Below are 13,952 nucleotides of genomic sequence, written 5' to 3' on the forward strand. Positions count from 1 at the left end.
TCCACAAGCACGCTCCGTGATTGGGCGAAATGACATTGAGGTCACTGTGCTTGCTGTCAGGGCATCGAGTCAATGGAATTAGCGGCCAACCAAACTACGTTGCCAAACATTGCCATTGGAAACTTGTCGGACTCGGAGGTTGCCTGGGTATCTCGCGCGGGCCTGCCAACTACCTATCGAAAAGAGTTCAGAATCAAAATAGGTTTTTGCAGACAGCTTCCTCAAGGTAGCTAGGTTCACGTGAGTAAGGTACCCTCATCCAAGCAAACTTCCCGAGGCCCTTCACTCCCACGTCTCATCCAATCTTTGCAAGGTCCAGAGTTGCACCTTGCCGCATGTCAGATTCCTTTCCCCTTGGCTTTCCCGATAAGACTCCGTCTAGGTGCCCAATGCCCCAAAGTCCCTATTTTCCAAGGTTTCCTGCAGCGCCCATGAACTTCTTATCGACAACATCTGGATCTCGGTAGCTCGAAGCGGCTTAGCGCGTCCTTTTTTCTCCATGATTCACGCCGCCGCGCTGGCGCACTGCGCGCAAACCACAACCCCACCATGGACCATCCCCCCCCCGACGTTTCTACAATGAGGGGTTCCATTCGGCGCAGGCCTTGCCTACCTGTGCCAGTTTCTTAATGCGACACCGACGCCCTGCTTTTGACACAAAATAGGCCCGGCGAGAAAGGGACACGGGAGTCACACACGCATATTCCTCCGGGACCCGGGATCTTTTATCCATCTACACCGGAGACAGGCGGAGACCGGACACCTCCGTTCAAGCTTAGCTCACGTGCCCGCCGATGTCCGCTCCCCCACTTCAATCAACATTTGGTTTTCTATATCACTAATGCTTTCCCAGTCAGAGTGATTGAATTAACTGTGTATTTTGAGACGAAATCATTTTTCGTCTTCATCAAACACTTTTCGCAACCAATTTCAGAAACTTCCCGTAGTTCAAAAACCGCAGCCATGGCTCCCAAGAACCGCGTCATCATCGATTCCGACCCAGGTGAGATATGAGTGAACAAACCCGGGCTAAGCGCTGTGATGTGCAAGTAGCTCATATACATCTCTCTGTCAGGTATCGACGATGTCATGGCCATGCTCCTGGCCCTCTCAGCCTCCCCCGAGGAGCTCGAGGTTATGATGATCTCAGTCACCTACGGAAACGTGCCTCTTCAGAGGTGAGTTCAAACGCCGTGAAAGGAGGTTCTACATTTCTAGTCTAACCCTTTTGATGATGAAAGCTGCCTGAAGAACGTTGTTGCGCTCTTCCACGTTCTGGAAAAGGAGATTGCGTGGCGCAAGGAGAATGGAAAGCCCGAGGGCTTCGAGTCCCTCAAGGCCTACAAGCCCATCGTGGCAGTCGGTGCCGAGCACGCTCTAGAAGATGACGAGCTGGCCGCCGACTACTTCCGTAAGGCACCCCTTCGTTTGGGACCCCCTCTGTGATACACACTCGCCTGACCCCTCAACAGACGGACTCGACGGCCTTCACGGCGTCCACGAGAAGCACCCTCACCTCTCCCCAGATGACCGCTGGCAGTCCCTCTTCCACACCGAGAAGGACGTCGACCATGACCCCTCCCCCTTTAACCAGTACTTCACCCCGGCCAAGCAGGTCGCCCACAAGGAGATCTTGCGCATCCTAAAGGAGAACGAACCCAACACAATCTCCATCTGCGTCGTCGGCCCCATGACCAACGTCGCCCTCGCCGCCGCCGAGGACCCGGAAACCTTCCTCCGCGTCAAGGAACTTTGCGTCATGGGCGGCGCCGTCCACGTCGAGGGCAACATCACCCCGCACGGCGAATTCAATACCGTCGCCGACGCCGTCGCTGCCGCGCGCGTCTTCGCCCTGACCTCTCCCACCCCGCGCTCCACCATGCCTCCCATTTCGGACAAGAAGTCGTCCCTGCCTCCCTACCCAGCCAGGCTGTCCAAGAAGCTCAAGCTGACGCTATTCCCCCTCGACATCACGACTCCCCACTTGCTTAGACAGAACTACTTCACCGAGACCATCAAGCCCATCGTGGCGTCGGGAAGCCCCCTCGGCCAGTGGGTCAACCACTTCATGTCCAAATGCTTCGACAAGATCGTGGAGATGGAGGGCGACGGACAGGAGCCCGGCCTCTCCCTACACGATCCCCTGACCGTCTGGTACCTGCTGACGCAGTCCGACCCCAAGTGGAAGGCCACCGCGGAGCCGGAGGACATCCGCATCGAGACCACGGGCCAGTGGACGCGCGGTATGCACGTCATCGACCGCAGGCTCCGCGTCAAGTACAACGAGGCTGCCCTCGAGGCCAGCGAGACCGGCGACAGCGTCGACGTCCTGACCCTGGCGGAGGTCCCCGGCGACACTGGCGGCTGGCTCAGCACCAGCAGGGGCAACAGAGTCAACAGGATGGTCGAGTCCCCCGGCGAGGAATTGTTTGCCCCTGACCTGATGAAGAGAGTTTTCGGATAAAGATGGAAGATAAAAGACGTATATTTTAGCCCCCCCCCCCCCCCCCCCCCTTCTATGTGTGAGTGTGGGCTCTTCTTTCGTTGTTGTCTCGTGTCAGCACAAACATCATTTGAGATTGTAGCATGATGGAGGAGAGATCTGGATAGAAGAAAGGCAGGCGCATACCCCGTAGGAAACCCAATGTCATTCTATAGCAACTCCAAAATATGTGCAAACGCCGTTGTTTTGTGTGTGTAGGTGTAGGTGTAGGTGTGTGCATGCGCATGTGCATGTGTGCATGAATGCGCGCACATCTGCCGGCCTGCCTGCCTGTCTTGATGGCAGCAGCGCAATCTCATGTCCTTCCCAACACTCGGGTATCCCGCTCGTAATCAAACATCCCGTGACGCAGAATGTCACTCTCATCCTCGAAACCCATCTTTGCTTTTTTCCTCTCTCTCTTTTGTGTATGCGCAGGTTTTCATACGTGCTTGGTTCCTCCAATAGCAGAACCCTTGACTTCGGTCCAGTTGATGCTGTCGTCTAGCGCTTCGTCTACCAGGCCGATCGTGCAGACGTTGTCGCCTCGGACGAGGTAGAGGCCGAGGGGCACTTCGACAGAGGGCTCGCCGCTCTCGGGGGTCTGGATGACTCGCTCTTGGGCACTGCTGAGTACCTGAGGCGCGAAATGTATGTTAGCTAGGTGTAGTTTAGAAGATCCAGGAGGGTTTTGAAGGGGCAGGGGGGGAGGGGCATTACGAGGTTCGTGGACTGGTCTGCCGCTTCCAGTGTGCCCACCAAGATTCTCGAGTCCGATGTCACAATGAGGACTTTCTCTGTTTGGGGGAGGATCGTCAGTATGTCATCGAGGACGCAGCACTCGAGGTTGGGAGCTGGAGGGGACGCACTGTTGAGATAGCCTCCGAGGGTTGCCATGATTGCGGGGATCTTGAGATCTGGAAGAAGCAAAAAAATTCGTATGAAGCTTGAGTAGAGATTTTTGCCGAGAATTAGGTCGTCTACTGCTTGGATTAGTCTGATCAGAAGGTGCTTGGATCTGTTGTCGGTGGTATTATCGCAATGTTGAATCCAGAAAGTTGACTGGTGAAATTCGGGAATCTTGAGTGGAGGGACCTTGGAGCTCCCAAGCTAAGCCGCTTCAGGCCAAGGTAAGCACGACAAGGTCTGGTCTGTGCACTCCCGGTCGTTCGTCCTCTCAAGCCGTTAAATGTCACTAATATGGGAATTATCGCAACCCATTGCTTCAAATCAACCAACCGAACATGAGTAATCAAATCAGGACCCTGCCATTTTCAACAAGCCTATGAACGGTATCCTTCTGCTATTCAATCATGGTCCAAAAACCTACCGTTGGCGCCAGTAACGAGCAATCGCCCACACTCAGCCCTTGCCAGCGACAACCATTCGCCATGGTACCGAGATTGCCGGCCTCAAAGGGGATGGATGCCAAGCTCCCAGGCTGAAATACCAAGCTCACTAGACTGCTGTGCCGCATGAGTCTATTCAGCCTGCCATACTCACTGGGCGAAGAACCCCGGCAGCGACATCACCTGCTCAATCGGGTGGCACTACGCTATATTTCCCGCTTTTCGTTTTAAAGAGTTCGCGATTACCTTTCACCGCTATGGATGGATTACCTCTGGGCATGTCTCGAGACGAGAGACGTATTTCACTGTTCGCCGAGGCAACAACTCCATACCCTTCCTCACCAGGTCAGGATGTGTAGCGACATCACCAGGTCAGGATGTGTAGCGACATCACCAGGTCTCCTCGATATGAACGCTTCTGTCCAACGTGACAGGCCTAGCCAGGGCAAGAGGTACACGCTCAACCAAACTCAAGAGAGAGCGGTACGGCGCTTACTGTTTCTTTGCGCGTTGGTGTTTGATGCCCTCACAATAATCCTCGTCGTCTTTCTATGCGTCGGCGCATGGACAAAGTCGGGTTCTGTGAGAGAGTTAAAAGGTATCAAGAACAGAGAGGCCCACCTTGCTACCGTAAGTCGGATTTGGGCTCGAGAGGACAATTCTCTCCCTCCCCATTTGCATATACTGACAATGGATAATAGTGGTCAACGGCATACCGCCGGCGCCCGTCAGCCGAAGAGACCACCGTCGTCATCAGTTGGCACCTCAGCAGCTGCTGCTACTCACTGTCCGGCGAAGACATGAACTCAGGACGGGATGGATGTATCCGCCAGGCCCCGGGCACCCCCTTCGACCTTGAGAGCATCATGGAGGACGTCGCTTATGCAATAGGGGGATACTCGATGTACTCCTCAAGGAGGGGTCAATTCTCGGCTCTGGAATCGCAAGACATTGACCTCTCGAACGCCCCCACAATCATCTCGTCCAAAACCGCGCTCATCACTTACATTGTCTTCACGTTGGTCACCGCGTGCCTCTGGTTTTGGCACTTCTTCGTCGGCATGATTCCGGACGCACCTAACTGTGATCGTTTCCTGACAGTGTCGCTTACTCTGACGGGGGCGGCCTTGATCGCCGCTTCTATTCGCACGACCAGAACGGCCTTTGAGGCGGACGACATCCTCAGGGAATACGAGAGTGTCTTCGAATACCACAGCGCCGGCATTTCAATGCTGGTCGTCACCTGGATCGCCTCGGCAAGCCATCTGCTCTCGGTTGCGGCATACATCGCTGCCGTGGCCGTTGGCGAACGACTGCAGAAGCCGGACCAATACCCGCCAGAGTCGGAGCCGTCGGACATGGGATCGATGATTGACGAACGCCGAGTGAGGGAGGTAGAAATGCCAACGGAAGCCGAAAGAGATGAACATTATAGGAGGCGTCTGGAGGAATTCGTTCGCGTACGCGACCAGAGGCGACGAGCAGAAGCAGCTCCCTCTCGTTTGGATCGCATTCGCGAAGAGAGTCTGGTGAATCATGCCGATGACGACGGCGGGTTGCCGTCGTACTCGAGGATCGATCCGTACGCGATGCATGCGCCGGTGAAGCCAAATGCTGCGACGGGTCCGCCTATAGAAATGACGGATCTGAGGACGGCTACGAGTGGCCAGTCTCGCGAGGACGATGTGGATGTGCCAGCGCCGGACTATGAGCAGCATCAAACTGCGTCATCTCGCCGCCCGTGAGATAGATGGTATCCAATGATTAGCAAGGAGGGGGATATATTTGATGCTGTATATGACGACAAGATATGTGTATACTCATATTGGTTTTCAATTCCAAACACATGACGAGACCTTGTCTACCAAGCTGCATCGCAGATTTGCAACGTGACAAAAAGCCGCTGGTGGCGGGTGCCGTGAATTCCAAACGTAGGACCGCTGAATCGGCACCAGCTGCGCCAAGTTCCACAAGGGTCGCGCGCCACAGTCCAATCCTAGCGCGACCACTCTTAAGCTCCAGCACATCTTAAATCTAACCTCATCCACACGTGCACGCGAACCCTCATCCTCAACCTCAACCTCCGCCGCCCAAACTTCCACCAGCCAAACACACCCGTGACTGCACACAATGTCGTCTCACAACACACCAAACATCTACGCAGAACTCCTCACCAACATCCGCCAGCTCTCTGTCGCAGTGACCCTCCCCTCACCAGCAGGAGGACAAACAAGAGCGCTCATCGCCGCAGACGGTTCAACGCTGCACATCCACCACGCAGGCACAGAAACATACTTCCCGCTACCCGGAAGAGTCCTCGCCCAAGGAGACGCTCCAACAGCCTTGCCTACACCGCCGCCGTCAGCATCATCGCCATCAGCCTCGCACACGCTATCATGGCGTCTCCCGCTAGCAGACTCCCCAGCAGCACCGCGCACCGGCACCAGCCTCGCAGATGACCCCGTCCCCTGGACGGCGCGGGATCTCCTCCCCGGCTCGGCCGTCGCGTGCAGACACTGTGCCGCAGTCGTCGTGCCCGGCGGTAAGGCGGGGGAGTGGAAGGACCTGCCGAGCGAGAACTGGGCTGAGATGATGGACTTTTGGCACTGTCACAAGCCTAGCACGGATCACGAGCATGAGCACGGCGGCGGCGGCGATGGCGTGGACGGCGAAGGCAAGGAGCAGGGGCAGGGAAAAGCGGACCACGAGCATCTGACTAGGCGCGGGTACGGAGCCAACTCGTCCATTGCCGCGCAGCCTGGCGTCGGCATGGTGGATTTGACCTCGTTTCTGTTTTGCGAGGCTGATTGTGTTGGTCTCAAGGTAAGCGGCTCTCTTTCTCTCTCCATCTCTTTTGTCACTCGTATCTTCAACATCGCGTTGAGGATCCATCTATTATATACGGTGAAAGACTGTCGTGTATTCTCAAAAAAAAAACCAAAAAAAAAAAACCGGGGGCATCAAGAAGGAGGCCATGTCGGCAGCAACACGCTACCAACTCAGTGATCTGGTCACCGATACTCCGCCCCTATATGAACTATCCAAACAAACACGCCGTCGTCCCCTGCCCTCGCGCAGGGGATTGCTTTCTAAAACGCAAGACTCCGAAACCTCCTACGCCCCTCGTGTGTAAGATGGTTTCTGGGTCTTGAGCTTGGGTTTGCAAAAGACGGTCGGCCCTCTTGCGTTCACTGGGGTTCTTTCCAGAGCCTCGGAAACCCCGGGATACACAGCGAGGGACATATAATCCATATAATCCTTCTCCCCTTGCCTGTAGGCCTTCACGATACGTTTCGTGCACTCTTCTTCCCTCTCCTCTCCTTCTCTTACTTACTCGTCTTCTCTCCACCCAGTTCTCTCTCCCATCATCCGATGCCGCAACCCCAGCACCCTCCAGCTCAGAAGTCCTAGCTAGAGGAGAAGGCATCTCTGGTCCTGGCTCTGATCCCACACCACCCTCCCGGATGCTCAACATCGCCTGCTCCGCCTGCGCCTCCCACCTCGGCTTCTTCAACGTAGCCATCTCCTCTGTCGTCCTGCTGAAATGGCAAGTGTCATGCCAGACAATCACATCACACCCCGCCGCGGCAGCGGCAGCGGCAGCGGCAGCACAGCCCACCAGCTCAGACTGCCTAGCCGCAACCCTCATCGCAACCCTCTCCCGCTCAGGCTCCTCCAAATCAGTCGTCGTTCCCGCCTTCCAATCCACCCAAAATCTAGCTTCCTCTAGCGATGGTGAGGTCGTGCCCGCCCTACACCTCTGGATCCTCAACAGCAACATCACCTACGCCTCCTCCTCCTCCTCCTCCTTCTCCTCTGCCTCATCTCCATTTTCTGCCCAGCAACGCACAAAACGCGCAGCCATCAAACTGCTGTACAAAGAGATCTCCCAAGACGAGGCGGACACCATGCTCGAGTCCATGACATCCGACGTGCAGGAGGTCAACCTCCCCTTACCGGCCATCGTCGCCGCGGCAGAGGGGTTGAAGCGTAGCAGTGAGGTTCTACCGCCTGGTGAGCGGACGTTCAAGGGGTGGAATGTAGGGTTATTGGATAAATGGGAGCCAGGCTCCGCAGGAACGGCGAGCCCGTGATGATTCGGCGCTGGGGGGGAGCCGGGAGAGTTTGAAGAGTATTAACCATCGGACCTTGGAAGTGAGGGTAAATCGAGATGTGCGATTCACACAGCCTACACCCGCTTCATTGGCGGGGGAAAAGGGGGGCCACGGACTTGGAAGAAGTAGCTAGAGAAAGGGGAAGAAAACTGCAAATAGACAGATGACATATCCGAGTACTTCATCGTCCTGAGACCTTGGCCACGGGCGGCCTCATCGGGATTGTCTTCCATACGGACAGTTACTTCCATAGTGACTTGCTTGGCTCTGTCTGCCAAAGCTCCTCCACCGTCATGTTTATCAATCCTGCAACCAAAGGCTAGTTCTCCAGAATGTCTCGATCATGTAGTTTTTGAGTATTCACAATTGAACCCGGGTTCCTTACACGATACCACGTAAGGTTTGAGATCCCTTAGGAACAAAATAGGCATTAGTGATATTCGCATCTTCATCTCGCGTCACAAAGCAACCAAAGGAGCCATCAAATGTTTCGTAACTTAGCAAGCCATCAATTGGTGCAACAGCCTACAAGTTGCAAGGAATAGTACAATAAATCCTCCGCACCGCCGTTTTTCCTTCATCTTTTTTCATCAAAAAAGATATCAAAAAAAGTATTCAACAACATTCCCTCCTCCCGCCCCCGCCTCCCATTGCTCCTTTTTCTTTCTCCTCCTTCCCATTTCCATTCATCAGCCATCAATCCCCACTGTAGGGAGAACATGTAAATGGCAGACAGCTGGGAAAAACAACAGGGGAAGAAAAAAACAACCACCGCCAAAAAATCACCAAGTTTGGCAACCCATCAACACCCTGGAAATGCCTCCCCTAACCCCCTTTGGATATGGTAAACAAAAAATTGATAATTACATATTCAACCCAGACAGCGTGGCATGCGCGTTGTGTTGTTGGTGTTTTGAGTTCTCTGCGATATTGGTATCACGGAAATGACTGACTGCGAAGGGAACGACCTGTCCCGGGTCTCGCTCTAAAAAAGAGGAATGTACAGAAGAGATGATGCTGGAAATGGAAATGGATAAGGAAAAGGAGAGAGAGAATGGAAGACAGCGTGAGATAAGGGAAAACCATGTTCACGAGCGGATGAAGATAATTACGCCGCCCGGGAGACATGCCATGTCTGCGGTCGTATGAGTTTGGAGTAATGAAGATAGTTTGCGCGTCGGATAGTGAGATGGGCCGAGAGAGATTTTGCGCAGGAGAGTATGTGTGTATGTGTGTGCGTGGTTATGAGAGTGTCGAGAGAGACGTGGTGATAGGTGTAAGGGATGTAACGAGTGGACTTTTGAGTGCTCTAAGCCGTCTATGCTGGAATGCAGAGGCCCCCGCCGAAAACGATGCTCCGGAAAAGACCTGGGTATAAAAAAGGACGGATCATGATTTTAGGTGTCGTGAAGCGCCATGGATGTGAGCGGAGCTCGCAGGTGTCGCGCAATGGCCATTAGTGTCTCATCACCGCCATGGCTTCAAGGCATTTGTCGACTGAACCTAGCGACGGTTTTGGTTTTGCTTGTTGATCTCGCCAAGGTTCAACCAGCTCATGTCTGAAGAGGTTGCTGCCAGGGCTAGGGGAGGCTGTTGACTAACACCGTTGGGAGCACTGGTCTGCGTTTGCCGTTGCGGGAGGCTTGGAGCCAGCGACGTAGGGTAGAGGCTCTCGGCGTAAACACTGCTTGGAGCGCGGTCCGCACCCCAGGGCCTTGAAGGGCCGGTAGGATCCCATGTATCCCGAATACTCTCGGGAATACCGCTCGAGTATCCGGAAGATGCGTTCGACGTGGGTCTTTGATGAGATTCGATCTTGCCAGAGACTCCATCGCGGAAGGGAATCTGGTTCGAGTAGTTTGACACTGTAGGGCTGCCAGAGACGACACGGCTCAGTTCTGGCCGGCCATCGTGCTGAATAGGCGGAACAGTGGATAGGTCCTGGGTGATGAGGTGCAGAGGAGGGACTGTGGCAGAGTCTTGCGTGATGCGGTTCTTGGTAGTGTTCGAGTAGTGAGAGGTCTCCGAGTCAACGGTTGTCCGCTTCGAGTTGCCAAATCCGAGGATGTTGAGCGCGCTGCCGCCTGACCAGTAACGGTTCCAGCCAGAGCTTCTGCGCGTCTCTCCAGCGCGACCGACGGGAGCTCCTCGAGGGGTAGGGCGAGGCTCAACCACGTCGGCGGCGAACGAGACACCCTTCTCATCGCGGGAAGGGGGTGCGAGGGCCGGTGCCTCATTCATTTGGGGAAGGGGCTTGCTAATGGTGCTCTTGAAGAAGCTGTTGGAGGTGTCGCGCTTGCTTCCGCTGCGAGCAACACCGGCAGACTTGGGTACGTTGCCGCCGTTGACCTTGCCCATCAAGATCGCCATGGAGGAGAATGATCCAGCTGAGTCCTGTTGCTGATGACCACGGAAGTGAGGACCGGAGTTGAATTCGTCGTTGCCGTATCCAAGTCCAGCCTTCTCATCGGGGAATCCCCTGGGGCTCATGCCTCTCGGGTCCTGGCCGCCCTCCACGTTTTGCTGGTTCTTGCCACGACGCTTACGGATGCAGAAGAGGATCAGGCCAAGGAGAATCATGATACCGGTAATGGTGCCAAGAACGATGCCGAGGATGGCGTTGGCACTGACTGCGGCGGGAGCTCCAGCAGCAGCAGCCGTCTCGGAGCTAGCAGAAGAAGACGCAGAGGCGGAGAGAGTTGCGGATGCGGATGCGGATGCAGAGGCTGACGCCGAGGCAGGAAGAGTAGACATGGAGCTGGCCGAAGTGCTAGACTTGGAGCTGGAGCTCGTTGCGGTTGAGCTCGCAGTGGTGCTGCTTGTCGATTCGCTTGTGGCGAGAACCTCCTGCTCGTTCAACTTTTGAGCGGCATCTTCCCAGCTGTTCTGACGCGCGTTGAAGATGCAGAGAACATCGTCGACAGCACCTGATCCTCCCGAGAAAACGACGGTCCCATCGGAACCCTGAGCAAGAGCGTAGTTGGATCGTGTGCCCGTGGGCGCCAGGGTGCTGTTGTAAGCGGGCCAGTCGCTCAGGGTCAGAGATGCGCGCTTTTCAATCTCGCCCGTCACGCTGCGCGCCTTTGCCTTCGAAACCGCTTGGGAGTTGGTCACAGGTGCGCCGGCCGCATCGATAAGAACCATGCGCTTGACCACGTTGGGCGTGACGGAAAGGTCAAAGGTGTACAAGCTCTTGCTTCCGTCGTCTCCATTCATGATAATTGCGCGGATCGCAGTCGTGTCCTTCAGTAAGGGTTCCCCGAGAGTCGCACCCGAATCAATCCATTTCGTGTCCGGGTTGAAGAGCATAACTTTGCTATTTGTCGTGCTGCCTCCAACGACAACGGCTTGGGTGTCAGACCATGTCAAGACGATGGGGTTTACGACAGGTGGTGCTGATGATTCGTAGGCTCGGGTGCTGTAAGGCGCGGACGCTCCGACAACAAAAGTCTGCGTCGAAGGACCCGAGTAGCCATCCTGACTCCCGCCGTACATGATGATCTGGTCCGTTCCGGGGAGATATGTTGCTCCATGGAGAAGGCGGTCCTGCGTGACGTGGTCCTGTGGTGCGATGGACTCCCACTTTCCTGTCGCATAGGTGAACTTTTGAAGTCCGTGGTAATCTGTTGACGTGCCCTTGCCTCCTACAATGTACAAGCCGGCCTTGCTAGCATCCGTGGGGTTGGAGCCCACGCAGACGGCACCCGTCACTGCCTCGCCTTGCGCCAAGGTCTTCCATTGGGCCCCTTCTTCGAGCGACAGCGACTGGAAAGCACCGGAGGAATATGTGTAGAGAACGTTATTGTAAATGACCGAGCAGATGTTGTCCAAAGCGACTTTGGGCTCGGGGAGCTTCATCGTGATCGTGTCCTATGATGTGTATTTAAGAAGGTTGGGTGTAGTCGTCGAGGTAAATTGGTTTCGGGGTTGAGTGGGTAAAATGCGTGTAGTCTACAGCATATCGTTAAAATGCCTGCAGAATCGCCGAGTGTTGATGCGATTTCTCACAATGAAAATGATGGTCCGACGCAGACGGTGAGATGGCTGCTGGCAAATGGCGTACACAGCAACGGTCCAATGATCCAAACGCAATAGCCAGCGCCCTCGAGGCTTCCAAACGGTCGAAATGTCGAAGTGAGTTCGGTCGGCTGGTACTTAGCTCGCACGACGGGAAGGCGAAGATAGAGATCGAGCGGAGGTCCTAAGGGAGGGAGAGACTGAGCCGTCGAGGTCGAAGTGGACGGGAAGTGGTTCCCTTGTCTCGGAGTTTGATCTGCAGAACAAAGTTTCTGGTGTTTCTCGACAGACGTCTAGTTCCAGACAAACAAGAAGGCCAGGACAAAAGGCCAGACGGTTGGGTAGAAGGAAACAAGAAGCTGTTAGTTCTCCCGAGTCCTGAAGGACTTGGTGTCGCAGGTTTTGGGTGTGGCCAAGCGGGTGCCTCGCAGTCGTTGGTCGGATTCGTTTGTGTGTGAGTGTGTCGTGGATATGTCGTATCGCTGCCGGGCTATTACTGCAGTTCGTGTCGGTCGGGTCGGAATGTTCGGTGGAAGAGGGAGAAGATGGGCAAATTGCCACGTCTAGGAATCGAAGAGGATATTGCAATGAGCGACTCTGTGTTGTTTCTTTTCTTTCGATCTCGCGAGATTCAACGTTCCAGACGATGACTAGCAATTCCACCTCGAAAGAGCGAAAAATGCACACACGGCACCAGAAGGAGAGAAGGAGGAGAGGAAAACGGAGACCAAGGGAGAGACCAGCAGAACCAGAGAGGAAGAGAGGCGAATGGAAAAGAGTGGTACCCTCGCTCACCCTCGTCCGACTGTTGCGGCCCTCTCTCTCTCGCAGTAGTCGAGCGCACCCGCAGCCCGCAGCAGGAGTCGACCAGGTACAGCCCAAGTTGCAGGCGAAGGAAACACGAGGCAGGGATTCGGGGAATCGTGACCGGGGGTCGCCAGGAACGTCCTGGTCCCTGGCCCGGGGTGGCTTGGACTGACGACGGACGAATCAGATGGTGTTGGAACCATCGAATGGGGGACAGATCAGGGGGTTCCTGGACATCCACGGGCACCAGCGCCAAAGTAGAGGACGAGCCAAGAATACTTGGACAGGTGGTGAGACATTGCGGTGCCGCCCAGGTACAGGCCGACGACGCAGCTACCCTTGAGGCTGGATCCTAGTGCCCTTTTTTACGGTCCAGCACGAGATTGGGAAAAGGGGGTGCCGGGGTGATGAGCCTATCAGCAAGCCCAATTTCATCGTTCCTGGACACAGGTGGAGGGTGGTCCTGGATGGGAAGGGGGGCTTTGACGCCAGTCGGGTGGTACTCTACTACAGTACTCTCAGTCAGAAGTCTCGTCCTCTTTTCCAAGACACATCGACCGGTAGCCGTAGCCAAATGGTTGAACGGCCAGCAGTCAAATCAGTCAATCACTACGTTGACAACGGGCGGACCTCCTCCCAGCCTAGTCTCGCTCTAGTCCTGAACCGTATCTAGTACTGGGGCTTGACAATGCTCATTGCTGAGTGTGCTGATGCGAGCCTGTGTCGCGCATGTGTAAAAGCAAGTAAAGAGGCACGCCGCGCGCGCGTCGGTGAGTGTAAAGCAAGGAGAGAAAAGTCAGCCGTTGCAACTGCCAGTTGGTCATCCGTAGTCAATCATCTGTCTCTCTTCGTTTTCTTTTTCCTCGGCCTCGTGCCGGATGTTCGAAGCTGCTCGTCACTCGTGGCTCGTGGTCTGTGGTCCGTGGTCCGTCCGGGGTTCGACAGACTTTGACTTTGCGTCCAAGGATTGGGTGGGAGGACGGACGGTCACTGGCAGTGACGGACAGATCACACCAGACGACGGCTGACTGACAGCGGTCCGTTCATTGCTTCGTTGGTTGGCTTGGCTCCTTCAGATTGATATCTCCCATGCCATGTGCCTGTCCTCCCGTTACTTGTCTAGACGAGGCATCGGACCATGCCTCGAGGTGTCGAGGGCCCCAACGATGCTAGATGAATCCA

General features: G+C 55.3%; 5 protein-coding genes across 5 annotated transcripts; 3 read left to right on the forward strand and 2 right to left on the reverse strand.

Moving 5' to 3' along the window:
- Positions 1-568: 568 nt before the first annotated feature.
- Positions 569-2,603, forward strand: BDP55DRAFT_85211 (inosine-uridine preferring nucleoside hydrolase). Its single transcript, XM_060581269.1, has 5 exons — positions 569-796; positions 854-1,003; positions 1,076-1,178; positions 1,242-1,411; positions 1,473-2,603. The coding sequence occupies exons 2-5, from the start codon at positions 964-966 to the stop codon at positions 2,462-2,464; spliced, it is 1,305 nt and encodes a 434-aa protein (XP_060431430.1). The 5' UTR covers positions 569-796; positions 854-963; the 3' UTR covers positions 2,465-2,603.
- BDP55DRAFT_659305 (LSM domain-containing protein) lies at positions 2,494-3,657 on the reverse strand. Its single transcript, XM_060574538.1, has 3 exons — positions 3,352-3,657; positions 3,203-3,279; positions 2,494-3,119 (listed from the first exon to the last, which is right to left on the reverse strand). Exons 1-3 carry the CDS (start codon positions 3,377-3,379, stop codon positions 2,925-2,927), a joined length of 300 nt encoding a protein of 99 aa, XP_060431431.1. The 5' UTR covers positions 3,380-3,657; the 3' UTR covers positions 2,494-2,924.
- Positions 3,658-4,182: 525 nt separating this feature from the next.
- On the forward strand, positions 4,183-5,576 carry BDP55DRAFT_727144 (uncharacterized protein; the record flags this gene model as incomplete). The annotated part of the gene is made up of 2 exons (XM_060579252.1): positions 4,183-4,461; positions 4,533-5,576. The coding sequence occupies 2 exons, from the start codon at positions 4,183-4,185 to the stop codon at positions 5,574-5,576; spliced, it is 1,323 nt and encodes a 440-aa protein (XP_060431432.1).
- Positions 5,577-5,961: 385 nt separating this feature from the next.
- On the forward strand, positions 5,962-7,925 carry BDP55DRAFT_549118 (ubiquitin-conjugating enzyme E2-binding protein; the record flags this gene model as incomplete). Its single annotated transcript, XM_060568903.1, has 3 exons — positions 5,962-6,492; positions 6,523-6,654; positions 7,185-7,925. 3 exons carry the CDS (start codon positions 5,962-5,964, stop codon positions 7,923-7,925), a joined length of 1,404 nt encoding a protein of 467 aa, XP_060431433.1.
- A 1,524-nt stretch (positions 7,926-9,449) lies between these two features.
- Positions 9,450-11,804, reverse strand: BDP55DRAFT_548935 (pre-mRNA splicing factor CLF1; the record flags this gene model as incomplete). Its single annotated transcript, XM_060568884.1, has 1 exon — positions 9,450-11,804. One exon carries the CDS (start codon positions 11,802-11,804, stop codon positions 9,450-9,452), a length of 2,355 nt encoding a protein of 784 aa, XP_060431434.1.
- Positions 11,805-13,952: the final 2,148 nt, after the last annotated feature.

The sequence above is a fragment of the Colletotrichum godetiae genome (genome assembly GCF_030913485.1).
Source record: "Colletotrichum godetiae strain CBS 193.32 chromosome Unknown BDP55scaffold_14, whole genome shotgun sequence".
In the NCBI taxonomy this organism is placed as follows: domain Eukaryota; kingdom Fungi; phylum Ascomycota; class Sordariomycetes; order Glomerellales; family Glomerellaceae; genus Colletotrichum; species Colletotrichum godetiae.